Here is a 27,734-nt window from a genome sequence, read left to right as displayed (position 1 = left end):
ATGTGATCATTTGGATACTGCCAGGAGGCATCATTTAGGCATTGTATGGCAATACTATTTGAGCAATAAATGGGTGTATGAAGTGGGTATTGTAAGGAAATGTATGCCATTGTATGATACAGATGTAGCTATTTTTAACATAACTGCTGTAGTGAAATGATTCGATTCACTGCATTGCAGTACATTAAAGTTATCATATTGTGTTAAAAGTTAAAGGGGTTGTCCCGCGCCGAAACGGGTTTTTTTTTTTTTCAACCCCCCCCGGTCGGCGCGAGACAACCCCGATGCAGGGAGGTAAAGAAAGCTTACCGGAGCGCTTACCTTAATCCCCGCGCTCCGGTGACTTCAATACTTACCGCTGAAGATGGCCGCCGGGATCCTCTGTCTCCGTGGACCGCAGCTCTTCTGTGCGGTCCATTGCCGATTCCAGCCTCCTGATTGGCTGGAATCGGCACGTGACGGGGCGGAGCTACACGGAGCCGGCATCCTGCACGAAAGGCTCCATAGAAGAAAGCAGAAGACCCGGACTGCGCAAGCGCGGCTAATTTGGCCATCGGAGGGCGAAAATTAGTCGGCACCATGGAGACGAGGACGCCAGCAACGGAGCAGGTAAGTAAAAAACTTTTTATAACTTCTGTATGGCTCATAATTAATGCACAATGTATATTACAAAGTGCATTATTATGGCCATACAGAAGTGTATAGACCCACTTGCTGCCTCGGGACAACCCCTTTAAGTTAATGTTTGCTACATCTGTGTCATAGTATAAGCACATGATTAAAGTGCAAAGTCCTGTGCAAAAGTTTTAGACAAGTGTAAAAAAATGCTGCAAAGTTAGAATGCTTTCAAAAATAGAAGTGCTTATAGTATATTTTTGTTAATTAGCAAAATTATGAATGAATGAACAAAAGAGAAGTGTAAATCAAATATTTGGTGTGAGCATCCTCTGTTTTCCAAACAGCATCAATTCTTCTAAGTACACTTGCACAGAGTTTTTAACCCCTTAATGACCGCCGATGCGTTTTTTGACGGCCTGTTTCGGCAGTCTATGTATGAAGAGAGATCATGGGGCGACCTCTCTTCATACAGCACAGGTGTCAGCTGGTTATTACAACTGACACCCACAGGCAATAGATGCAATCAGCCGAGTGGCTGATCAGCGCTATTACCCTTTATATGCCGCTGTCGATTCTCCTGTACAGTCCCGTACAGCCTGCCCATGATGAGATCACTGGGAGCCATGCAGGTGTCATGACAGCCGGGGGCTTCTGAAAGGCCCGAGGGCTATCTTAAGGCCAAGTTAGACCCAATGATCCTCGTTCATAAATCACTCAAAACCGTCTTTTGAGCGAGAATCATTGGCTCTAACGGCATGGACATGGTGAAGTTTTTGTGCACGAGTCGTTCATCGTTCACTTCTAGCTTTCTTGAATTGAGCAATAAACTCTTGTCAGCGGTGCAGGCTGTTATCACAGCCAGCAGCGCTGATAAGATTCTTACAGCCAGTGTCTTGCTAGTAGTTAACAGCAGGACTCTGGCTGTAATCGCGGAGAACAATACAGCTGTTTGCTTATGCAGAACAGCTGTATTGTTCGCCAAGCAAGAGCGTCAGTGTCCCACTCTGCCTGCATAGCTCTTTAGTATCTACTTAGCTACTATAGAGTATGCAGAGAGGAGCGCTCAAAACTGTCACGCAAACTATCGTTTGAGCGAGTTTTAACCGATTATCTGTCAGTGTAAATGGGGTCTTAGCAGACTGCCTATCAAGCCGTCCCTGTGGGGTGGCTTGATATGCTGCCTGTCAGATTGTAGTATGATGTAATGCTATGGCATTACATCATACTGCAGGAGCGATCAAAGCATCGCTAGTAGTGGTCCCCTAGGGAGGCTAAAAAAAGAAGTAGAAATAAGATCAATAAAGTTTTACTAGTTGTAAAGAAAAAAAAAGTAATAAGTTTAAATCACCCCTTCTTTTGCCATATCTATAATAAAAAAAATCTAAATCATAAAACAAAAATACATACTTGGAATCGCCGCATCCGTAAAAGTCTGATCTATCAAAATAGCGCATTATTTACCCTGCAAGGTGAATGTCGTCTGAAAAAATATAAACACCTGAAATGCACTTTTTTGGTCACCCTGTCTCCCAGAAAAAATGCAATAAAAAGCGATCAATAAGTCGTATGTATTCTGAAATGATGCCAACACAAGCTACAGGATGTCTCACAAAAAATGAGCCCTCGCACAACTACGATGACAGAAAAATAAAAAAGTTATTGCTCAAAGAAGATGGCGGCAGAAAATAATTTAAAAAAAATTAAATGTCTTTTTTGAAAAAAAAATAATAGTACAGCAAAAAAAAAAAAAAAACACATACAAGTTTGGTATTGTATCAATCGTACTGACCCATGGAATAAAGTTATGTCGTTTTTGTTGCAGTTTGTGCGCCGTAAAAACAAGATGCAACCAAAGATGGTGGAATGTCGTTTTTTTTTTTCATTTTACGCCACTTAGAATTTTTTTTAAGTTTTTCCGTACATTATATGGTACATTAAATAGTACTATTAAAAAATACAACTCATCCCGCAAGAGAAGAGCTCTCATACAGCGACGTCGATGAATAAATGAGTTACGATTTTTTTAAAAGGGGGGAAAGGAAAACCGAAAATAGAAAAAAACAAAAAAAGGCCGCGTCCTTAAGGGGGTTAAAGGAACGCAACAGGCAGGTTGTTCCAAATATACAATGAACCACAGATCTTCTGTGGATGTAGCTTGCGCAAATCCTTCTGTCCCTTCATGTAATCCTAGACAGACTGAATAATCAGCTCAGGGGTCTGTGGGGGCCATATCATCACTTCCAGAATTCCTTGTTCTCTTTTACACTGAAGATAGTAGTTAGTGACATTGGCTTTATGGTTGAGGTAGTACTCCTGCCACAGAATAAATTTGGAGTCAATCAGACTGACACCTGCCTAAAACTTTACACAGTACCGTATCTGTGATTTATAGAGAGTAGCAAACTTTAACTTGATCTCCCTGATGCAGTTACTGATGAGGGTGTGCTACAGTGACATAGAGAAGAAAATATCCTATTATCCTATATGTGTAGGGTTTAGGAGACACCATAGCAGCTAGCCAGAGAGGAAAACTGGTGAAAAATGCCATATACGGGGCATATAATAGAGACAGTGCGGCTTATCTTGAAAAGTGACCTGCAAGTGTGGGCATGCTTCTTTAAAGGATTTGCAGCTAATGTCTTGGTGCAAAATATCACAGGGCACTCTCAGACGTCTTGTGGAGTTCAGAGCAGTGTAGGAAGTCCTACACAATATTAGGCAAGTGGTTTTAATGTACAATTAGGCCTCAAAACATATGAAGTACTGAGGAAGCTGTATAGTTAGTGCAAAAAAGAGATTGCATCCCATACTGTAATAATAAAGCAAGGAAGCTCAAAGGGGTTTTCTGAAATTACATATTTTATACCTATACAAGAATCACAGCCCAGCCAATGAAATAACAAGACAATATTTATTAGCAAACTATTTTAAAATAATCAGGAAGGAATGAAGCCATAATAAAAACAGACTAAAAACGCTAAAAACCAATCATTTTAGCGATCATCGGCACGTCTAAACATCCGCCCATCGTGCACTTTTCGACACTGCTAGCTGATCGTTAAATGCAGTCCAACCTAAGAATCATCATTCAGCCTTATCAGCAGTTCTGCACGGGGAATACTGATAGCATTGTTTCCCACTGGAGAACAAAGGATCTGAATGCAGATAAGAGCCCCAGGGCTATTAACTGCTTTCAGCTAAGGCTTCATTTGCACAATTAATTGCTCTTAAAGGGGTTGTCTCGCGAAATCAAGTGGAGTTATACACTTCTGTATGGCCATATTAATGCACTTTGTAATATACATCGTGCATTAAATATGAGCCATACAGAAGTTATTCACTTACCTGCTCCGTTGCTAGCGTCCTCGTCTCCATGGTTCTGTCTAATTTCGCTGGCGGCTTGCTTTTTTAGACGCGCTTGCGCAGTCCAGTCTTCTGCTCTGAGCACGAGCCGCTTCAGTGTGCTCGCCGCTACAGCTCTTCTGCGCATGCGCAGATGAGCTGTAACTTCTCGGGAGCGCGCTGGAGTGGCCATTCTGCTACCATCCTCTCTTAGAGGAAGGTGCAGAAACTTGAGCTGCCCAGCCGTGCCGCCCAGCCGAGCCGTGCCGCCCAGCCGAGCCGTGCCGCCCAGGTAAGTGATGGGTGACGGACTGACGGGGGTGACGAGTGACGGACTGCCGCTGCGGCCCCGGAGCCTACCGCTGGGCCCCGGGGCCTACCGCTGTGGCCCCGGAGCCTACCGCTGGGCCCCGAGGCCTACCGCTGTGGCCCCGGGGCCTAGCGCGGGGGAGCCGGGGCCTAGCGCGGGGGAGCCGGGGCCTAGCGCCGGTTACCTGCTGCCTGGCGGTGGGTGACTGTGGCCCAAGAGTGTGTGCCGTGGTCGGCGGCCGCGGTGGGTTCGGTCGGCGGCTGCGGGGCGTCTGGTTGTCAGGGAGACACAGCTGGTAGCGTCTCGGGAGCGCGCACGTCGGGCTACAGCAAGCGACGGGAAAGGAGCCGGCGGCCATCTTGGGGAAACTTTTTATAAGTTGCTGAAACGCTGGAACTGTAAGTAGAAACCGGCTAGAAAAGTCATTTACATGGGTGATTAGTAATGTATGCTTAATAAGGGGGACTGGGCAAAAAAAAAATTTCACTGCTTCCTTGAGACAACCCCTTTAAGTAGCTACTTAAATGTTTATGCAAAATGATCGCTCAAAGCTGTCACTCAAACAACAGTTTGAGCGATCTTTTAGCGATCATCGGCCCATGTAAATGGGACTTAAAGGTAAGCATACATTGACAAGTGTAAATAGAAAGTAACAGATACCAAAAGACACTTAGTAATCAGTAGAAATAACTCTCATATTGCTAATAATAAAGTGCAACAATACTTGGAGAGAAAACAATGTGTCTTACAAAGTTTTAACACAAGTAGCCAAAGAAAGTATTAAATTATATCTCTTGAGAACGCGCAGGGCGAAATGTTCGTCAGGGGCACCAGACTTCAGGTTTGCTATCACACATGCTGGTATTGTATTTTTTGGCTGCTGGGTGTAATTTTGGCTACCAGATAACTTACCTCCCTGCTGTCACACTGCTTCCCTACCACCATTGGCCCTGCCCTGGTCTTCTGTTTATTTGCTCTTCAGTGTTGATGTGGGTCGTTTACCCATGTGATTGCTGCAGCTAACATGAGGCCAGACAGGAACATCATCAGTGACGTCCTGTATATCTACCTTGGGGCTTCAACATTAGAAGACCAGCTGACAGGTTTACAGGATGTCAACAGGTCTTCTCGGTGGTGATACCTGTCAAATTCTGTGACGCTGAAGAAGTGGTCCTGCAAGTGTATTATTTTTATATAGTTTTAGGTATGGGGGGCCCAAAACTATATAAAAAACTAACTTTGAAAACCCCTGTAATGCTCCAGGTTTAGAATTTCCAATAATGAATGAGTATTGTGCAACATAGTTTTGCAAATTAGTGATAGTCGAAGATCACAGACTCCAGAGATGTAATTTTTTGACGTATGTATGACATGTCAACAGATCAGTTTTAAGTGGATTATTCTGCCATTTTAATGACTTTGTGATGCACCGGAGAAAACAATGTGTCTCTTTATGCTGGCAATAGGAAGTCTTGTACACCATTCATGCAAAATGATTTATAGGTTTCATATCCTTGAGATTTTCCATCACCAGCTGGTATTTTCGCCAATTTCTCTAGCACCTTATTCGTGCTCTAGATTAATTATCATATTTTGTTAAACACGTTTGCTGAAGTACAGCATCTGTGAACTACTAAATATCTGAAAACAAGGAACTGCTATAATCCACACTAATTAAGTAACCAAATAGTGATCTCAGCCATGTCTGTAGTCAGATCAGATTTTAAAAAATCAATGTGCGATAGCAATGCTCCAAGATATGCAGCACTTCCTTTACAAGGGAAAACTGTGCCGTTAAAAATATCACAGAGCAAAATTTGTTATTGAACTGTTTTTTCTGTAAACTTTGATAACTCACTGAGCTAAAGGGATTTTACAGGATACAAAATTGATTGTCTATGCATAGGATGGGCCATCAGCAATATAAAGTGTGTTCAAGTCCCAGTTCCAGGCAGAGCCACACTTGTATGCATTGGCGTAACTATAGGTTGTGCAGGGGATGCGGTTGCACCCGGGCCCAGGAGCCTTAGGGGGCCCATCAGGCCTCTCTTCTCCATATAGGGAGCCCAGTACTATGAATATAACATTTTAGTTGGGGGCCCTGTTACAGGTTTTACATTGGGGCCCAGAAACTTCTAGTTATACCTCTGCTTGTATGAATGTGCTTTTGTTGAGTACTGCAGTCATTACCATTGCTACTTCATTCTGCTGATCATGGGGGGCCCTGGGAATGGGACCCTTACTGACTGTATATTGTTGGACTATCCTAAGAATTAGCCATCAATGTTCTATTTCATTAACTGCTTTAAGATGTTTTACTATCTTTACTTCATCGTAAATCTTTATCACAACATATGGAGGCATACTGACTAATATTGGTGTCTACTGGGGGAGAATTATAGTGTAGTATGCCACATATACAATACTGTCACAGAGGTACAGCAAACTGGACTATGGCTGGCATAACTCATCATCACTTATCTGTGAGGGAAATTGGCAAAAAAGTTTTGTAAAGAAGTTGCAGTCTTTGCCTTGCTGTTCTTGTCCTATATACAGAAAATGACTCCTATTGTATGTGTAAACTGCACTAACATAAACTGTAGTATTTTAGAATTCAGAGGTCATGTGTTCAACAAAATCAAGAGTTTATAAATTTATACTATTAAGTTATTGGCACTCCTATCTCAGGGTACGTCGACACATTGCGGAAACGCTGCAGTTTTTCTGCAGCGGAAACATTTTACTATCAAAGTGAATTAAAGTAAATCCTGACCTATGATGTGACCTTGTCCAAAATTGAACAGATATTGTAATGAGGTCCATTCTTTGATTAGCACTGTATATAAAATAAATCTGCAGTTTGCTCTATTAGTATACAGTATATCTTAGGATATATGAGTGATATGGCAGTGGAGGAGCATGAACAACTAGCGGTAGCGAGACTCTTGTACATTGCAAGAAAATTGATAACGCAGCATTGGCTGGATGAGTCCGCCCCTACATTGAGGGAATTCAAGGATAAAGCCAATCGACTATTACCATGGAAAAAGGCATATACTTTAAATGTAAAGCAAGACACAAATATAGTACGATACAGTCCAAATGGTTGGATGCATTTGGTTTGGCACAACTGAACTGGCACATTAGGTAAACTGAATGTACAAGGGAAACAATATGTAGGGTATATCTAAGTCACAAGACAGAGCAAAGTAATGACCCATGAAATAACCACAGGGCATGTATCTAAATGTATCTGATTGACTGTTTATAACCTTTACTATTGTATTTCTACATTGTATGGTGATATAAAGTTGTTGTACATGTATGGGGGATATATTAACATCTTCATCAATACTTGTGAATTAGCCAATCCAAACAACCAATGAGGTTGAATCAGCCAAACCAAGCAATCAATGAGGTTGAATCAGCCAATCACAAGCAACCAATGAGGTTGAATCAGCCAATCCCAAACAACCAATCAGGTTGAATCAGCCAATCCCAAACAACCAATCAGGTTGAATCAGCCAATCCCAAACAACCAATCAGGTTGAATCAGCCAATCCCAAACAACCAATCAGGTTGCTGGAATTGCTGAATAGGGCAGAAGTGTTGATGAAGATGTTAATATGCGTATGGGGAATGGGTCAAATACAGCATACACTGAAGTTTGGATTCAGCTCATTGAAAGTACAGCTGACTACTCTCAAAAGGACAAAGTTAAAGAGAAAAATACAGATTAGGACCGCAAAGTTTATTTGTCATCTATAATGTATACAAAATCTGAAAAACTGGAGAATTCCATGGATTACTTTTCTTCCTGTTTACTCAGGATGCTGGATAATCAATATATTAGATACACAAGAGAGACTCAAGGGAGGGGGGGGGGGGGGTTAAAATGTTTTTAATATTCTTGCTAAACAAAATTATGAAATCTAAATTAAAAATATTCAATATAAAAAAGCAAATCCTGTTCACACGTAGAGGAAAAAAATGCGCAGATTTTTTGCTCTAACTGTACTACAACTTAAGGGCGCCCACCCACTGGCGATTTTTTTTTCTTTGCGTTTTGCGTTTTTTCTCAAGAGCAATTAGAATTGAATGTACTCCTGTCCACTGGCGTTTTTTTTTGCGTTGCGTTGCGATTTTTAACATAGGAACTGTCAGTTGCATATGTGTCCTTATTTTTCTCCTAATGCACCCATGAAAGTCAATGAAAAAGCCGCGAAAACGCGGCAAAAAACGCCGAGAAAAACGCCGCGAAAACGCAGCGTTTTTCACGCACAAAAATCGCGAACGCCAGTGGGTGGGCGCCCTTAACCTGCGGTTTTACTGCGGATTCACTGTAGAAATTCTGCAACAAATTTGCAGCATTTACGCAATGTGTGAACACACCCTAAAGGGGCTTTCTAGACAAATAATATTGATGGCCTATCCTCAGGATAGACTGTCAATGGTTGATCTGCTGGGGTCCATATACATAGTCCAGTTATCTAATGGACTCAGCCCAATCTCAGTGTCTTGCCTATCCTACTCTACTACTGACACTAGGTTTCTACATCACTTTCTAAGAACCCAGGTAAATTTGTAAGAACCCAGTCTCCCCATAATCACCTCTTCATATTTGCTGCTGCTGAAATTGCAGTTTGAAAACTAATAATATGACTAATGCTGGGTTCACACTTCATTATTATTTACATCAAGGTCTCTGTCATGGGGCTCCATTTGAATACGCAAAAACATATTCAAATGGAAATCACAACGGAATGGTTGAATTGAAACAGACAAATGGAGATGCAAAATTTGCTCTCTGTTTGACTTGGTTTCCATTCATTACTGTCTTTATTGGAGGAAAGAATAGCGTAGTTGACTTTTACAAAACCACTACAAAAAAACTGCACTATGATTGCAATGTGAGAAGCCAGCCAATCATATCAATGACTGTGTGCTTTGGAAATGAAACTAAGGTATTACCAGGAATTTGAAAACCCCAGTAATCACCCTTGGGTGGGGTTTTGGCTGTTGCAACATGATAACAAACTCCTAACAGCCATTTTATACTGAACGATTATTGCTAAGATTTTCATTAGATGGCGAGAATTTGAACTAAAATCATTCAGTATAAATGCCTGCGCAATCTGAATGGCGAACGAGAATGTGGTCATCGTTCAAATCATGAAGACATAACAATTAAATGGCAATCGGCAATTTTTTTAATTTTTGGACATGGATGAACGACTGCCTGCTTACTGATCTTTGGCATGGTCCACCTTCATTCATTGAGCAATCCTCACTCCTGGGTGAAAGCACAGCAGCGATTATCACTGAGACGGCTGTCGGGAACTTCTTTGCCCAACAGTTGTGCCTTAAGACTATAAGTTACTTATACCCCCATAATAATTGCATGAACATGATGGTGCTCAACACCATAATAAGTAGAAAGACCAGAGTGGCAGCACAAATAAACCATAGATGAGTTGCTAAGCTAATAGGGTCATTTATGTTTTTTTTTTTTTTTTGTTTTGCCCCATTTGTATTGAAATACAAAAATACAAATAACTACTTGTTTTTGTTCCTTTTGCAAATAGGAAAACATGTAAACAAGTCGTTATAGGATTTGCATCCGTGGGATCCATTTTTTGAACACTACTACTATACGTCTGTTTACACTATGTTACATAGTAAGAACTGCTTTCACCCTTTTATACTGCAGAGAGAACAGACATGGCCAGATCACAGGGAAAACTGGAGAAGGGTCGGTAGTACAGGAGCTTCCTCTATGCTGACAGCTGGATGTAAAAGGGCTGAGGCATTGTGTGAGATAACTATCATCTGTGGCATACCCTGTACAATAGAGCAGATTTCAATTATAACAATTCATAAGCCATTGTTACTAGGCCGGGCTCAGCCATTCTCAGTACAAGAGCCATAATAGCATTCAGAAGTAGTCATTTAGTGGCAATCCTGTCATGTTCTCCATCAGTGTGCCATTTGTACCTCTATGTACGGTAGTAGAAAGAAAAATAATTAATGGTTTGATCGAAACAATTTTTCCTCCAGGGAGCAAAATAACTATCTGCCGCCTTTACCAGCATGTTGTGCAGTAAACAAGCCTTTTTCATCTATTTTTAGCTTCCTGGGAAGCAAAAATTCTGTATCTTTACACAGTTACTATAATGGAAATGATGGAAAAAAATTAAAATAAATGAAGACTGTGATGAAAAGGTAATGTGACTTTATATATTTGGTGTAAACAGGGTTAACTTGTTCTTCTCATGCAAATGTATTGAACTGGCCAAGAACTTTTATTACAGGAAGGAACTCTGGGAAGGCTATCATCCCTTGGAGAAGAGTATAACATTTGTCAGCTAAAGTTAGGTTGGAGGAGTTTCAAAAGGAAAAGATAAACTAACTAAGGGCTCAGTCACACGGGCGTTTTTTCATGCAATTTTTTTTTTTGTGCGCAAAACTGATGCGCACAAAAAAATCACATGACCGAATCCAGCATCATGGCTGAAAAATAGCTCTCAGCTATTAAATGACAGCTGAGAGCTGCCTCTGATTGGTCCCAGCCCTCAGCCAATCAGAGGCAGCTCTCACTTACCCATTCATGAATTCATGAATGGGTGAGTGAGTGCTGCCTCTGATTGGTCACAGTGCTCAGTCAAACAGAGGCAGCACTCACTCACCCATTCATGAATTCATGAATGGGTGAGTGAGAGCTGCCTCTGATTGGCTGAGGGCTGGGACCAATCAGAGGCAGCCCATTCAGCAGGTGGGGATTTTAAATCCCTGGCTGCTGAATACTACAGAAAGCAGTTCAGGAGAAGAGCCAGCTGGACGCGGCTGATCCCTGGCAGCTGCAAAAAGGTGAGTATATATATTTTTTTACACTTTTTTGGATGGTTTTCAGGGAAGGGCTTATATTTTAAGCCCTTCCCCGAAAATGAATACAGCGCTTGCCGGCAGCCCATTGCTTTCAATGAAGCCAGCTGTATTGTTACAGCTGTGGCAGAGGAGAACGATCTTTAGTATATGTTCTCAATGGGGTCGGTGCTGCTGCCGCTGGTCCCATTGAGCGCATATACAAGAACACTGATTTGCGCAGAATGCAGTTACACGTGTTCTGCAAATTGTTGTGTCATATAATCCTCGGCACATCCGCATAAAAAACGGCCATGTGACCGATCCCATTGCAAAGCATTGGGTATATATATATATGCAGATCGCAAGCACATCTGCAAATCGCATGAAAAAACGCCCGTGTGACTGAGCCCTTATGATGCTGTTAGGCGAGTCCTGCGTGTGCGCTATCCTATACAAGTCTATGAGAGAGCGCATGTACGTGACTCTGTAAGAAGTCAGATTTTCATGTGGACCTCAGTGGTGCGCACCACGGGAAATAGGAAGTGGGTGAGTATAAAATATATATAGCACCAGCTCCATCTCCTTTCCTAACAGCACTATAAGTTATCTTTTGCGCTTTAGGCAGATGACCGCTTCCCTTTAAACCGCTTTCGCACGGACTACAAAATTGCGCGATCTTCCGTCGATGTAACAGCACTACAAAATGCATGTTTTGGAAACCCTATGCTTTTCATTGTTTTTTTTCATATAAGCGATGTTTTCACTGATGCTATGTTGCAAGAAAAAAAATTGCAGCATGCTCTATCATTTTTTTTTTATCTGCCATGTTTTCCTATGGAGCTTTCTTGTTTATCGCATTGCATTAACAAAATTGATTTTTATGTGATTTTTAATATTAGAAACTTCCATTGACTTTTGTGATAAAAAAAAATTACCCAATTGTATCACGGGCGGCTGTGATGAAAAGCCAGATTATTTTCAAGTAAAAGCATTGCTGACTTACTTTACAAAATCGTGGGAACAAAGCTGCAATTTTGTAGCAGTGATATCGCTGTCGCCCGTGTGAAAGAGGCCTTAAAGCCAAACCATGACATTCCATTTGTGAAGGTAAATAATTTCTCTGGCATCTTACCAGCCAAGTGTTGAGTATAGTTCATAATTAGAGATGAGCGAGCGTACTCGCTAAGGCAAATTACTCGAGTGAGTATTGCCATTTTCGAGTACATGCCCGCTCGTGCCAAAAGATTCAGGGGTCAGCGGGGGTGAGCGGTGAGTTGCGGGAGTGAGCATGGAGGAGCGGGGGGGGGGGGAGAAGAGAGAGAGATCTCCCCCGCCCCCCGTTCCTCCCTGCTCTCCCCCGCCGCCCCCCACCAGCCCCTGAATCTTTTGGCACGAGCGGGCATGTACTCGAAAATAGCAATACTCGCTCGAGTAATTTGCCTTAGCGAGTACACTCGCTCATCTCTATTCATAATTAATATATTCCAAACAATATCCTTGTCACAAACAGACTTTCCCAGTATGTTACATGGGTTGGACTGCAAAGAATTAATCTATTTTACCTATTCGATCTTGTGCGCTTAAAAAATCCCGCATCCAGCTCCCTGTCGCCTCATTCACAGCACCATAAGTTAGTTTATGGCGCTTTAGGCAGGTGACAGGTTCCCTTTAACGTCAGAAAATGAAGAACTATGTGACATCATCATATATGCTTATGTACAAATAAAATCGATGTGCTTAGCATACCAAGCTGTTCTCCAGCACTGGTGGAAACCAGACAGTCATGCAACTAACACAGCAATATAATGAATCCTACTTAAACACTAAGTTACCTTAAGCTATAAGTAATTACTGCTGCTTATGTGCAGTAAACAGCACACATAAGCAATTTTCATCTCCACAGAGAACAATTCTTTCTCTGCAGGTATCCATATTCCTTCAAATCCTGACAAATAGGTAATCGAAAAAAAAACTATCTTAAAATGATGTGTTATCAGAAAAAAGGTAATATAAATGTTTTATAAGAAAAACTACTGTATTAAAATGCAAGATTTATTTACTTTAGAATTACAAGACTTGATTGACAATAATAGTACTAAGCAAAAGTTTTAGGCAGATGTGGAAAAATGCCGAAAAGTAAGAATGTTTTATAAAGGAGAAGTATTTCCCGCAGAATTTCTGCCCCTGGACGCCTGCATAGGATTGCATTGCAAAACGCAATTCTATGCAGATGGCCGCGATCTGTCTGCTTGAAAATACACGCAGAAAACAAATCGCGGCATGCTCTATTTCTGTGCGGGTCTCGCAGAGGCCTGCACAGAAATATCTCTCCCGGCACCCCGGCTCCGCTCTGCGCATACGTTGGCTGGCCGGCAGCCAGCACTTCGAAGAGCCGGAGTCGCGGGAGAGGGGAGCGCCGCACTGGTCCCTGCAGGGGCTTGGGTCGGGTCCCGCTGCAAGAATTCTCGCAGCGGGATCCGACCCGGCCGTCTGCAGGTGGCCTAAATCAAATCAAACATCTTAGAGAACTAATCACAGATTTTCTGTGGATGTAAGCTTGCTCATAAACAGGTGATAATCATCATTTTTAGATGTAGGTTGAAATACAGTCATTAAATGAAATAGAACAGTTGCATAGAAGGCTTAAAAAAGAGAAACAGCCAAACTCTGCTACAATGGTGAGGTTACAGAAGACAGTTTCATGTCACGGGTAGAGATGAGCGAGCATACTCGCTAAGGACAATTACTTGATCGAGCATTGTCCTTAGCGAGTACCTGCCTGCTCGGAAGAAAAGATTCGGCTGCCGGCGCGGGTGAGAGGTGAGTTGCGGCAGTGAGCAGGGGGGAGCGGGAGGGAGAGCGGGAGAGAGAGATCTCCCCTCCCTTCCTCCCCACTCTCCCCGCCTGCCGCCGGCAGCCGAATCTTTTCTTCCGAGCGGGCAGGTACTCGCTAAGGACAATGCTCGATTGAGCAATTGTCCTTAGCGAGTATGCTCGCTCATCTCTAGTCACGGGTCATATTTTGATAACTGACAAAAATAAACTCTTCTATTTTTTAAAGCATTCTTACTTTGCAGCATTTTCTCTATACCTGCCTAAAACTTTTGAACAATACTATATATTCTACTACTATATTCTGTATATTACCCCTTTCCAATCCAATTTGTATCCTGCTTTTCCTAGGGGGCTTACTCTTTTTCTGCCGTTATACAATGGCGCTATCTGCTGGCTAAAGCCAGTTCTGCATGAGGTGACACGTTGGATAGGCTCCGACAGCAGAGAGGCTGGCAATATACAGTAAGAGAACCCCAGCGGACGTCTTCCAACATCGGAGCAGTACAGCCTTAAATCATAATGTCTTCAGACGTCAGACAGTGGATTGGAAAGGGTTAAAGGTATACTCTGGTGAAAACTAAAATGGATTTTGTGAATTCCATCCTGCAGTCTTGATATGTAATATTGCTGTAGTTTCTCAAACAGTAAAATAAAGTGTGCATGGGGCCTTGCATATTAGCAATCCAAAAATGAAAAGCCTGAAAACTGTAAATCTGCCTTGGACCGTATTCACACAAGCGTTTTTACACATCGATTTAGCCATAATAAAATATTGGCCGAAAATCGTGACCATGTGAAGCATTCATTCACATGGACGATTTTTGGTCACATGAAGAAATCGCACCATCAGAAAGAGAACATGCTCTTGTGAATGAGGCCTAAACTCCGTGCAAGAAAGATAGGGAAAGTCCTATCTTTCCTCGCGCGAGAATCAAGCTAGTGGAAACGAAACTGTTGAAATCAATCTTTTTGTTTTGTCCCAAAAATAACTGCAGCGCAACGGGACTAAAGCACACCCATCTAGTTAAGCCCCAGATCTGAATGCAGAACTAGCTGTTAAATCTACTGCAGAATTCTGAGCGCCACCTTGGATTTCTACCACAGATTATTGTGGCAAATCTGTGTTGCAAAAATCCTTTTGAGAATCTGCAAATGTAATTAGCAAGTGAAGAAGATCCTAGTCTTCCTTCACACAATTGGTGGATTTTGCTTTAGAGGTGCTTTTTGAGTGATTATTTAGCATGACTTTTTCTGGCATTTTTCATGTTCATTAGAGAAGCGAATGCCAAAAGTAGCAAAAAAGCCCAAAACTAGACCTACAATCTGCTGCAATTGCCAAAAAAAGCCACTAACCCAAAAGAAGAAACAAGAAAAAAAAACACTGCTTGCAATGCATTTAATATTTCCCCATTGACCTACAACTGATATCAAACTGCAAAAAAACAACAAAAATGCAAGGAACAATGCTGCATAAAACAAAGTGCACAAGAGCAAGACACAGAAAATTCTGCACCAAAATCTACAACCTACCTGCCGATTCTGATTTTAATTAAAAATGGCTTCATTCTGTTGGCAATTCCGTATCAAAATCGCACATAGACAATGCAGGTTTTGGAGGGGAGCTCTGCAGCGGCAGAATAAGCCGTATCTTACAGTGCGTATTGTGGAAATATTCTGCTTGTGTGAAAGAGCCCCTAGGCTGCTTCTTCTACATGATATAAGGCTATTGCCAACCAGTCAAACATGGCTTGCAGTGGACAGGAGTTTGTAAATTATAGGTGCTCATATATCATAAATAGCCATTGGCTAAACATTTGCTCCTCAGCAGAATATACAGTATTTAGGAGTTCACATACCCTAACAGTAAGCAGCGGCATGCATGCTACTGCATCAGTGGTGGTCAACCTCTCCTATGGCATATGTGTCCTTCATCATAGTGTTTGCGATTTAGAATGATCTAGCTTCTGATAAGTGTGATCTGGTCACACCTTGTCCAGACTACAAATAAAGATTTCTACAATCAGAAAGGCAAACAGAAGCTGGATAATTATATTCTACGCTTCCTTAGCTTAGTAATATGGCATCAGTGGCCATTCATAAAATGTTAGTTATGGGCTAGTAAAGTAAACACAAAGATATTTAATAATGGGGGGGGGGGGGGGGGGAGGCAAGAATGTGTAGATCAACCAGGAATTCTGGTGTGTATTAAATTAATAATCAACGGATAAGTCACGGAATAAAATAGCGGGATGAGATGACATTAAGAAGGAACATCAGAGATAAACACACAAGGAACCATCACACTCAAGGTAAGAGCCAAGTGTCAATATATGTATGATCTCTATGTGAATCAAGCACCAACCTAATAGTTGCAAGAACTATTGTTATTGTAGTGTTCCAGAATAACATCCTGGTCCTCTTCATAATTGTCATACATGTATTGTCTTATGGGGATGCACTGTGCAAAATTGTCATGTTAATTTTCTGTATGTGTGTTGCACAGCTGCAGCGTCTGAAGGGTTAACTCCCCTAAAATCTTGCCTGTCAGCTTTGCTGCAGAATGTATCTATTCTTACAGTGTCATGTGGTATAAGTGAGGTTATAAAAGGGAGTGTCTGAGAGCGGTAAGGGGTCTTCTTCCATCTGTGTTAGAGTAGGATTCCATCTTACCTGCTACTAGGAGCTATCACAGAGCCACATGCAAGCACCTTTAGCTTCCATGTTGGTGAAGATGGAAGAAGAGGAACGACATCTCGTAGTGTCTCGAGTATGGATGATATAGGAGTGAGTCCCTTCCAGAGAGAGAGCGCAACAAATCCCAGTCCACTAAAACAGGTACTCGTTCACACTACAGGCATTATTTTTCCTGTGTGGCCTTCCGCCATTAGGATCACCACACAGAGGTACGTAATTGTGACACCCACGTAGATGAGCCATTTCTTCAGTAATTGCCTGCCAGAGTATATGTGGAGAGACCCCTACTTTTTACCTCCTCCGGAGTATAATTAATGTCCAGGACCAGTAACATATGGATAACATGGACTATTGTTCCTGTGTATTTTTTCCTCCCAACCTCTGAGCTTTTGCCTGTAACTGCTGCCATGAATGATACCTGTAACTGCCTGTTTTTGCAAAGTTTATCTAAGTAAAGTTTACCGGGTTCCTGAGGTCCGGAGATACGATGCACAAGTCTCTGTGTTTATTACTCCACCGTATAGAATAACAGTGTGGGAGCAGTGGCGTCACGACGTGATTTGTACTTCTACAAACAGTCCCCCTCGTGTTACCACTCAGCTACACCGTGACAAGGACAAGGCCTCTGGCTATACCCACAGTAAGTTGAATTGTGGCACACACAAGTCCCAGTGTTCCAATGTACACCGTCTGTTACAATGTTTGGCATCCCTCTCAGGATGTTACAATGTCTGGCGTCCCTTCAGGACATTGCATTATGAACAGATGAGTTGCTATACCATAAGCGGCAAGGAGAGGTCAGCCAAATGTTTTGCTAACTTCTAGGTCATTCTGTAGTTTTGTTTGCAAACAAGTATTAGTACATAAAAGAGTGATTCACCTCTTAGTTAACATCTAGTCACAATACACTAACATATATTCACTTGTATCTATGACAATGAGATCTGAAAATGTATCACACGTTTTTCTTCAGTTAAACACATATAGGGAAGAGATCCATGTTACCATAGTGACGGAACAGATTTTTAAAATTAGCATCTTAAAGAATTTCAAGTAGCTTGAAGGTTAAGAGTTTTTGTACAAAAAAAAATGCTATAGATATGAAAAACCTTTGGGACATCAAAACACTTGTTCCAATTTGTAATGCACTTGGTATCGTTATATGTTTGCATTTGTTCGGCTAAGGTTACAGGTTAATTGTGGACTTTTTAAATCCATCACATACCTGTCTAGTGAAATGCAGCAGAGATGGAGGATGGAAGCTGTTGTCAGAAGAACATCGAGTGATGTACGTACCAGACAGAACATTTCCCCGTAAATCCATCTGTCTTGTACTAACTCTATGGCTCCAAATGGCATCACCAGTACTGATACCAACAAGTCAGCAAATGCAAGTGACACAATGAAGTAATTGGTTTTAATTTTCCTGTAAATAAAATAGAAGAACCATCATCGTTATGCACTAGTGTTGCATACTTCATGTTTAGGTAGAATTAATCGTCGTTATCACACAAGTCATGACATTAAGAATGGAAATGAATGTTAAAGTCTACATTGTCTACATCTGGGAGCATGCTAATCACCTGAGGGCTTCAGAAGAATTCTTGAGACCAGTGTTGCTGACCCAATTGGTGTGGCCAAACATGAAGAACTACTGAGTGAATCTTTGTGGTCACCATTCATCAAGAAAAACCAGCACCAAGCGATAGTGACTAGTAGGCCATGTGCACACTTCCCATGTGTGTGAGTTGCGCCTGAGAGAGAGACTTGGGCGCTACTCGCATCGGACAACACATGGACACCCGTCTGTGTGCTGTCCGACTTACATGGACATAATGCATAGAAAGGCATTAGCATGTCCTATTTCTCATCTTCGATATGGACAGGAATAGGACATTCAAAAACGTCAATATGCATAGCCTCGAAGGCTATAATGTGGTCGTATACTGCCCGTGAATTGACACGGACCCCACACGGCCCTAAATATGCTAGTGTACTGGAGCCCTTAACATGAAGAATTGAGCAGTGTGTGTGCTTTACAGCCAATAAAGTTTCCTGAGTTTGAGTTAAGATGTGGGGGGCGCATATATCTATATTACTCCCCAAATCCACACCATTCGTAACCTGATTGGTTATTTGGATTTACTCATTCCCGGTAATTGGTTATTTGGGTTGGCTGATTCACGGTGATTGGTTATTTGGATTGGTTGATTCAGGGTGATTGGTTGTTTAGGTTGGCTCGTGGAGAAGTGGAAAGTAAAAGGCTAATATGCATGGGGAGCGGGATGAAGAAGTGGTGAACCATTGCCGAGCTCCTTTAAGGGCCCAAAGCTTTTCCCTAGTGGTGGTGCAGAGAAAGGATCTGCAGTCTCCCCAACAGTCAGTCAATGTCCAAGCCTGCTTGAGGCACCCCTGCCTGGGTTTCCACTCTCAGTTCCTCTTTGTGTATACTTTTTTTGTGTAAACTGTTGTATGCTAAATGTAGGAAATAGAAACCTATGCTCCCAATTAATTAAAAATTAATTGGCAATTAAATAAAACCATTCACTTTAGAATTTCATTGTGTTTGTTGCGTGTTGCTTCATTAAAATAGTTAGCAGCAAAATGTTTTAAAACACAAACCTTTAATGGGAAATAGTCTTGTTGAAATGATCTGCAGGCAGCATGTTATAGAGCAAGAGGTGCCGAGAAGATTAATTATATAGTTTGTGGGAAAAAAACTACTTCCAGTGTAACTTGGAAGTTAATAATTGAAATTCTTGCAAACTCTAGACACGTGGATATAGCCGGTAATTCTACTCCACCCACTGGACTTATTGTAATGCAGTTGGTTTGTCCAATTTAATATCTCCAAAAGTTAACCCTTTAATTCCCTAAAAGTTTTCATGCTAAATCAAAATATTATGTTTTGTGTGTTTGGGGTACCATACTGTGCATTGGTTGAACACATTTGTGTTATACAAGAGTCTTGGTGGCAATATAGAAAGCTGGTAATCTGTGCTAACCTGACGTTTTTGTTGTACTATTTTTAATTTTGGGGAATATATTTATCTATCCATTCTTCTTTTTCTCCAGGCACAAGGCAGCAAGAAAGACATGATCTGTGTCTCTGCTGTATTCAGGTTGTGCAGATGACATTATATTGACCTAATAACAGCCAGCAATTACTTCTGAATTGGATTGTTTCCATAGTAGCCTGTTGATGCAGAAGATTGGTACTTCACAGATCTACTGAGAGGAACTTACCTTTCACATTGGTAGGATTAGCATGCCACTGTGGCAGCATGACCTGGGTGATAGGACCTTGGAACAAACATGAGATGCAAAAGACTGTCTTCCCGTCTTATTTACTGCACACCAGTTATATGTAATTACTACTTCTAACATCGTGTTGGACCACACATAAATGGTTCTTAGTAAAGAAGAGAAAACTTAAAACAGCGATGGGATTAAACTGCATAAGAAATTAGTCTTCGTATTTTAGTACACTAAACTGAATAAAACTTCCAGGACTTCTCTACTAATAAGCATTTAAGTTTTTGTGCCTCTCACGAATTGTATAGAGATCGCAATTTCATTATGTTGCATCCAATAATCCTGACAGGTGCCAAGCTGTGAAACGAGAAGGGGGAAAAAAGCAGCCAAAGGCTAATTTCTATGATATATTTATCTACAATTAAAGACAGGGTCGGGTCTTTATATAATGAGCCTCTACAAATATGACAGTGAGTTTCTTTTCTCTAATTAGTGGTTGAATTTCTCTAGAGGAGGTGTTGCGGTTCAGGAAATGGAAAGACTATACGTTTCTCAAATTGCACGCTATAAGGATGATCGGAGTCAAGGCTAGCTCATTGTCTGAATCACAGTGATAGGAAATCGTTCACATTACCGAATGTTCTGCTCCACTCATTGTCCTATATCTAGATAACCAGAGATGGAATCTGGTTTATGTTAGGAAGATATAGTGCCCTGTTTCCTTACATTTTGGGTTAATTATTTTTATATGGCTCTCTCCAATGCAATCCCGTTACATGAATGAAGTGTTTTCTATTCTGTAGTTCAAGCAATCGTAATACTGTACAGGCAGGAATCTTATTAATAATAAATGTTATAAGACAGTAACAAGAAGTGCAAAGAGTTCGAACAAATCTCTACAACTAGCAAAGCCTTGGGGGAAGGTGGATATACACAGACAATTTTAAAGCATGCTCATCTGTTATTATACTTTAACAGGTACATACTAGAGATGAGCGAGCATACTCATTAAGGCGATTTACTCGAGAGAGCATCACCTTTTTCGAGTACCTGCTGGCTCGTCTCTGAAGATTCGGGGGGGGGCTGCGGGGGGCGACGCGGGGCAGTGGAGGGGAGCTGGGTGGAGAGTAAGAGAGATCTCTCTCTCCCTCCCAATCTCCTCCGCAACCCCCCACTCACCCCCATGGCCCCTCGAATCTTCAGGGATGAGCCAGCAGGTACTCAAAAAAGGCGATGCTCTCTCGAGTAAATCGCCTTAACGGATATGCTCACTCATCTCTAATACATACCCATCCCAAAGTATCACCCATAGGATCCCAGTTGTGACTCACCTTAGCTGTCTATCCCTGCATACTGCCACCATCACAAGGAGGTTACCCAGAATGGTCATCAAGATGACTGCTGAGATGAAGGTGATGAGAACTATCTTCTCCCCCACACCGAATCCCTCTTGTACTCTATTAGGAACAGAAATCCCAAATTAGTAAGACTTTGTGTGGCACAGGTAGGTAAAGAGGTTTATAAAATATTGTATATCTATACATGGAAATAAAACCTTCAAGTATACCCCAAATGCCTAATAGTATATAAATATAACTTGGTTAATATTGTCGAAAGAGAGGTCACACAGAGTTGTCCCCTGCTTTGCCAGACTTCTGAAAGGGGAATCTGTATCTTTGCTTAGAGATAAATTCCAAAGCAGTGCATCCCGCATAACTAAGACGATTTACCATTCATAGCTGCAACTAATGTTCGACTCAATTGAATACTTAACATCTTGACAAAAATGAATTATTCCCTATTGGTGACTTTGTAAGATTTGGATAAATTTGGCAAGCAATACACTGTTAATAGAGATGAGCGAACGTACTCGCCGGGGGTGAGCAGGGGGTTGCAGAGGGGAGTGGGGGGGGTGAGAGAGAGAAAGAGAGCTCCCCCCTGTTCCCCACTGCTACCCCCCGCTCCACCACACCGCCCCCCGCCCCCCGAATCTTTTCACCCGAGTAGCCAGGTACTCGAAAATAGCAATGCTCGATTGTGAAATCGCCCTTAACGAGTACGTTCGCTCATCTCTAACTGTTAACAAACATTCGGAAACATATACATATGGGTTTAACAGTATCGTCTTGTTTTTGATCACACTCCTCTCAAACCTCTAACAAACATACATTAGCAAAATGTAGTTGCGAGATGAAGGAAATCTGACTAAAGTTGTGATAATGCCTCCCATAGTATGCCCTATTAGTAATAGTGATCCCCATTGAAGTCCCAGTAGTAAAGTTTCCCCTCCTGTAGACCTCCAGCCCAGCAGCATCCACACAAGCATTTCCCTCACTTGCTGCTGAGTCTGACCACTGACCTCTCCCTCCAGCATCTACACTGCATGCAAGATGGTGCATGTAGATGCGGAGGACGAGTTCAACAGACAGAGACTCAGCAGCAGCCAGACTGGAGCAGCAGGCTGAATAAGTAAAATGCCTGTTGGATTTCTGCCCAGCTGGCTCGCAGCAGGCAGTTATTTTTTACTGGCCATTAATGGTAAAAAATTATTACCAGCGAGTGACAACCTGCCGCACCTCTGAGCTCCTGTAAACTGCTGTCTGAGGTAGTCTCCAGTCGCCTCCTGGGGCGCCCCTGCTGACACTCCTAAATATTAAGTACACCATCTAAAACATCTCCAGAAAAATTGTTTATTTGCAGGAGAAGTTGAAAACGATGCCAGGATATGATTAATAGCACAATCTGCAAAATCAAACTTACCTGTGATTAAATAGAAATTAGATTCAACTGTCTCCATCTTTTCAATGTTCAAATGACTTTAATGAGCCTGCGAATGGTGGCTATGATGTTTAGGCATTGTTCACACAACCGCTGTTTTAACGCAGTATAGTTGCATGAAAAGTTTGCGGCTATACTGCACTAAAGATCGCATGAACGGGTGATTTTCAGCTATTTAAATTAGCTGTGAAATTGCCCGTTCAAACTATGTCTATGGAAAGCACGCACCAAAGATAGGTCAGGTCCTATCTTTTCTTGCACCACAACCTTAGATGCGAGCTTTGCAGTCACATGTCCCATCTTTGATTGGTGCGAGTATATAACACGTCAAAAATTCCTTCATGTGAACGCTTCTATAGGAAACCATTGTTTCTCATAGACCCTATACTTTCACGCACCTATAATGCGCTAAAACAGCGCTCGTGTGAACGAGGCCTTAATGTGACCCTCTCATCCAGGGATAAAATACTGTCCTGGAACTGGAGGGGGAGTATATTGCCTATTGTTCTTCTCTGCAGTTGTCTCTCCAATCCATTGGTTACAGGTCCAGTTTTCAGTCCAAGATAGTCAACGTAATTTTCTAACTGCCTAATGCATACTATACACTGCTCTCTGTCCAGTGCTGAGATGAAGGTGATGAGAACTATCTTCTCCCCCACACCGCACATGGGGAGGGTGTAGCTGTGCTGGGGGGGGGGGGGGGGAGGGAGATGGCTAGAAGGTTGGAGGAGTGTTTAAACTAGGGACTGGGGGGAGGGAAATCAGAATGATAGGGGTGGAAAATAGTGTAGACAGTGACCTGGGACTAAGTAATGGAAATGGGGGTGGAGCTGCAGGAGGGACAAGTATAGTTGGAACTGGCAGAAAAGTTAATAGGGATACACATAATCTAAAAAATAACCCAAATCTTTTAAACTGTAGGGTGACTAATGCTAATTGTCTGAACAATAAAGTAGACAAACTAGAAGTAACAATGTCTAAGGAAAACTGCAACATAGTGGGAATATCAGAGACCTGGTTGAATGAAAGTTATGACTGGGCGGTGAACTTACAGGGTTACAGTCTGTTCAGAAAGGATGATAAAAAACAGAAAGTGGGAGGGGGTTATCTCTATGTAAAATGATATTTATAGCCCACATTACGGGAAGATATATGTGAGGGAGATGAACATGCAGAGTAACATTCTGTTCCTTTTTTGTGTTATGGGTGAATAAACTATCTTTTATCTGCACCTACTTATGCTGCCAAGCCTTCTTTTTATTTCAACATATTTTGGAAATGGTGGTTTGGGTTTCTGGGTGGCTGCTGCATATTTGTTTGGTACAGCCCAGTGTGGGCTTACTAAAGCGTGCTGCTGGTACAAGCTGTTGTTCAAGGGGAGGATGCAGATGTCACACCCTCAGTGATTGCACCCAGGGTGGCCCGCACCTGCCACACCCTCCTTCCTATGCCACTGATCACCAGGTGCCGATGGCATACACCCCCTGGTTTTAAGGGAATTAAGTAATGTGATACACAGACCCTTGTTTCTTATATTTAAGTACTCTTTAGTGACAGGGTCTGTTCCACTGGATTGGCACGTAGCCAATCTAGTACTGATATTGAAGAAGGGGTCAAAAAGTAAACCTGGAAACTACAGGCTGCTAAGTATTACTTCTATTGTGGGTGAAATTGTTTAAGGGTTTCTAAGAGATGCTATCCTGGAGTACCTCAAGGAAAATGGCTGTACAACTCCATATCAGCATGGGTTTATAATCAGCTTCTATGAGGTGGTAAGTTCTAGACTGGGCAGAATCATTGGATATTGTGCATCTGGACTTTTTCTAAGCATTTGATACTGTGCAGCATAAAAGGTTGGTATATAAAATGAGAATGCTTTGGTCAGGGCGAGAATGTGTATAAGTAGGTAAGTAACTGGTCAGTGATAGAAAGCAGAGGGGGAAAATTCTATAGAATTTTTATACCATCCAACTAGTAGAGCAGCTTTGCTCAAAGATTTCTGGACTTTTAAAAAGTTTCAATTAATACACCTGTCTTTGTTAAGTAGACACTTTGGAAAAGTGAGTCTTAACATCTGTTCTTTTTTACACAAATCAATAGTAAACATGAATACATTGATTTGCACCAAAAAGGTGCAACTTATACCAGAATTCCAGCGCAACACTGATAGCAAGGCATAGTAAGTCCTATAGGAGCATCGTTTTATTAGATATGCTGTGTAGTGTTGTGGTTGGTAATTGTTCAGCGTATACAAATAATGGTTTGGAAAAATCCCTTCTCCCTGTATTTTGTGTGTCTAACGAATCCCTGGAATACCTAATATATACAATATCAATCCTATTTTCTTTCCAGGTGACTGTCATTTTATCCAGAACATCAGATCTCAGCTGCGATCAATGTAAAATGTAACAGTTGAGAGGTTTAATCTTTCTGTTATAGACATAAGGCAAGAAGGTTAATAGTATTTAAACAGCAGGCTATAGCGTGCCTAATTTTCTCAATGAAAAGGATTATAAAAGTCACACAGTAAAATTAATTTAAACATAATGTCTCTTTGAAGTCAGCCTTTGCAATGAATGGTTATTAGTCTTATTACCAGATTAATATATACAAGTGGTGAGTTCAACATCTGTGCCTTATCCATGTGTAGTAGATATATAGCTTTTTGTACTGTTGTAGCCAAATGGAACATGAGCGTGATAACTTTCTGCCACAAGATATCTAATATTAAACCATTAAGAAGCTATTTTTATCTTTGCAACAAAGGTCATTGTAAAACAATTGAAAGGCTGTGGCACAGAAGTACAGTTAGGCAGTCCTTAAATTGCACGTTATAAAGATGACTCTGCTAACATGCCCTAGTCTACACAGCAAAGCAAAGGTCAGTCTATTATGTGTGCTCTAGGACCAGTGTAACAACTGCAACATAATGCTTCTTTGGAGATTGAATAACTAGTGCCTTTGATTCTCCAAATATTCTTCCAAAATACTTTCAGTACTTCTTGACTTCTTTGGTGGTAATTGTACAATTGATATACAACTCTCTACAATATGGTGTGTTCATAAAGCCTACATAAGGGGCCACTTTATATGTTTGGTTGCTGCGGATAAAAAGACAAGAACTGAATTTGTATACTCCTGAGTATAAATAGATTGTGGGAGATATATATGTATTGATCCCTGATATATTTATACAGAGTTATTAGGTCGCCCCTCAGTCATCTTTTTTCTAAACTAAATAACTCCAATTTTGATACCCTCCCTGAATATTGTAGTCTACATGCTCCATTTATTACTTTAGTTACCAGACTTCGAACCTGCTCAAGCTCTGATATGTCCTTCTTGAATAACGGTGCTCTAAACAGTACACAATATTCCATGTGTGGTCTGGCAAGTGACTTGTAAAGAAGAATAATAAAGCTCGTCGTGTGCCCTTATACCTCTTTTGATGCACCCCATGATCTTATTTGCTTTGCCAGCAGATACCTGACATGGGTTGCTTCGGTTAAGCTTACAGTTAACTAAAATCCCTTTAAAGTCCTTTTCCATGTCAGTGTTTCCAGTGGTTTCCCATTAAGTGTGTAATGGTAACATGTATTTCCCAACATGCATAACCTTACATTTATCAGTGTTAAACCTCATTTGCCACTTTTCTGCCCAAAACCCCAACTTATCCAGATCCTTTTGCAATCGCATTCTGTGCTCTCTTGTGTTAATTACTTTACATAGTTTTGTATCAGCTGCAAATATTGACATTTTACTGTACAATCTTTCTACCAGATCATTAATAAATATTTTTTAAAAATAGGGCCCAGTATTGCCCCCTGTTGTACCCTACTAGTAAAGGTGACCCAATCAGTGTGTGTACCATTAATTATCACTGTCTGCTTTTTTGTGGCTATGGTCAAACTAATAAAGCCAGTGCACTGTTGGCTTCATGCCTAAAATCCCAGTCTGATAACTTTAAAGTTCCCTACATTTTAATGGAAGGAGTTGAAAGATATTTCATAGTTAACTATTACTTTTCACTTTATAATCTAGGTGATGACCCAGTGACCCACCAACTGACTAGTATGGGAATATTCATTTTTTTAAAATTCAGTCTCACTCCCTAAAGTTTCTGAGCAACTGGAAGCTTTATCTGCCTCTATATCCCTAGATAAAATTATAAATACTATTAGATCACTTCTATCCCACAACGCACCTGGTGCTGATGGACTATAAAATGACTATTATTAGGCCGGTCCCACACTAGCAGATTTCAATTGCGGAATCTGCGATTGTCACCCGTGCAGATGATCCGCGGTATTCCACACACATTGAAAAAATAGAACATTGGTATATCCACTCAGCTGTGCGGATAGTGATTGAGATTTCTGCAAGCAGGTTTAAAATCACAGCATGTTCTATTTTTGTGCGGATCCCACACAGACGGTTTTCATTGAAGTCATTGGAAGCTATCTGACCTGTGTCCCATCTGCAATTGACATTGCTGATGGGCTGCAGGTACCCTCGACGTTGCCTAGCGATGGCATGGGAAAAACATATATCTGTAAAAAATCTGTACTGGGCATGTCCAACAGCGAGCATCCACGGTCCTCCGCAATACAGAAAATCAAAGGTACGTGGGGTCGCCAGCTAGGGTCAGAGTCGGATTCTGCAGTGGGCTCATGCATGTGGAATCCGGATCACCTGTGTGAGACCGACCTTAGTTAGACTACTACATCAAAAGTTTTACAATCAATTTTAATTTCTCACATTTTATCTTTAATTGACAAAATTCCAAAAGATGTTGTGTGCAGCAATTCTAGCGCTTCCTAAACCATAGAAATCTCCTGATAGAGCAGGACATTTTCCTCCTATTTCACAACCTAATATAAACTTAAAATTCTATGAAAAGATCTTGTCTAATAGATTACCAGATCTTTTGCCAACTCCTATATCTCAGCACCAAGTGGGGTTTGTTTAGGGTAGGTATTCACTACATGGCACACGTAGATTTATAAACCTCCTCAACTATATTGAGAGGACTCAGATG

The 27,734-nt window shown here is 41.4% G+C and overlaps 1 protein-coding gene across 1 annotated transcript in view; it reads right to left on the bottom strand.

Moving 5' to 3' along the window:
- Positions 1 to 27,734, bottom strand: part of HTR4 (5-hydroxytryptamine receptor 4) — a 373,357-nt gene that overhangs the window by 168,716 nt on the left and 176,907 nt on the right. The window contains exons 3-4 of the mRNA XM_066589831.1: positions 21,250 to 21,375; positions 17,889 to 18,089 (exon numbers count right to left, since the gene is read on the bottom strand). Coding sequence (XP_066445928.1) covers positions 17,889 to 18,089; positions 21,250 to 21,375 — 327 coding nt within the window. The remainder of the gene's footprint in view (positions 1 to 17,888; positions 18,090 to 21,249; positions 21,376 to 27,734) is intronic.

Source organism: Eleutherodactylus coqui, chromosome 2, assembly GCF_035609145.1.
Source record: "Eleutherodactylus coqui strain aEleCoq1 chromosome 2, aEleCoq1.hap1, whole genome shotgun sequence".
NCBI lineage: Eukaryota > Metazoa > Chordata > Amphibia > Anura > Eleutherodactylidae > Eleutherodactylus > Eleutherodactylus coqui.
This window is presented reverse-complemented; position numbering and strand designations above follow the sequence as displayed.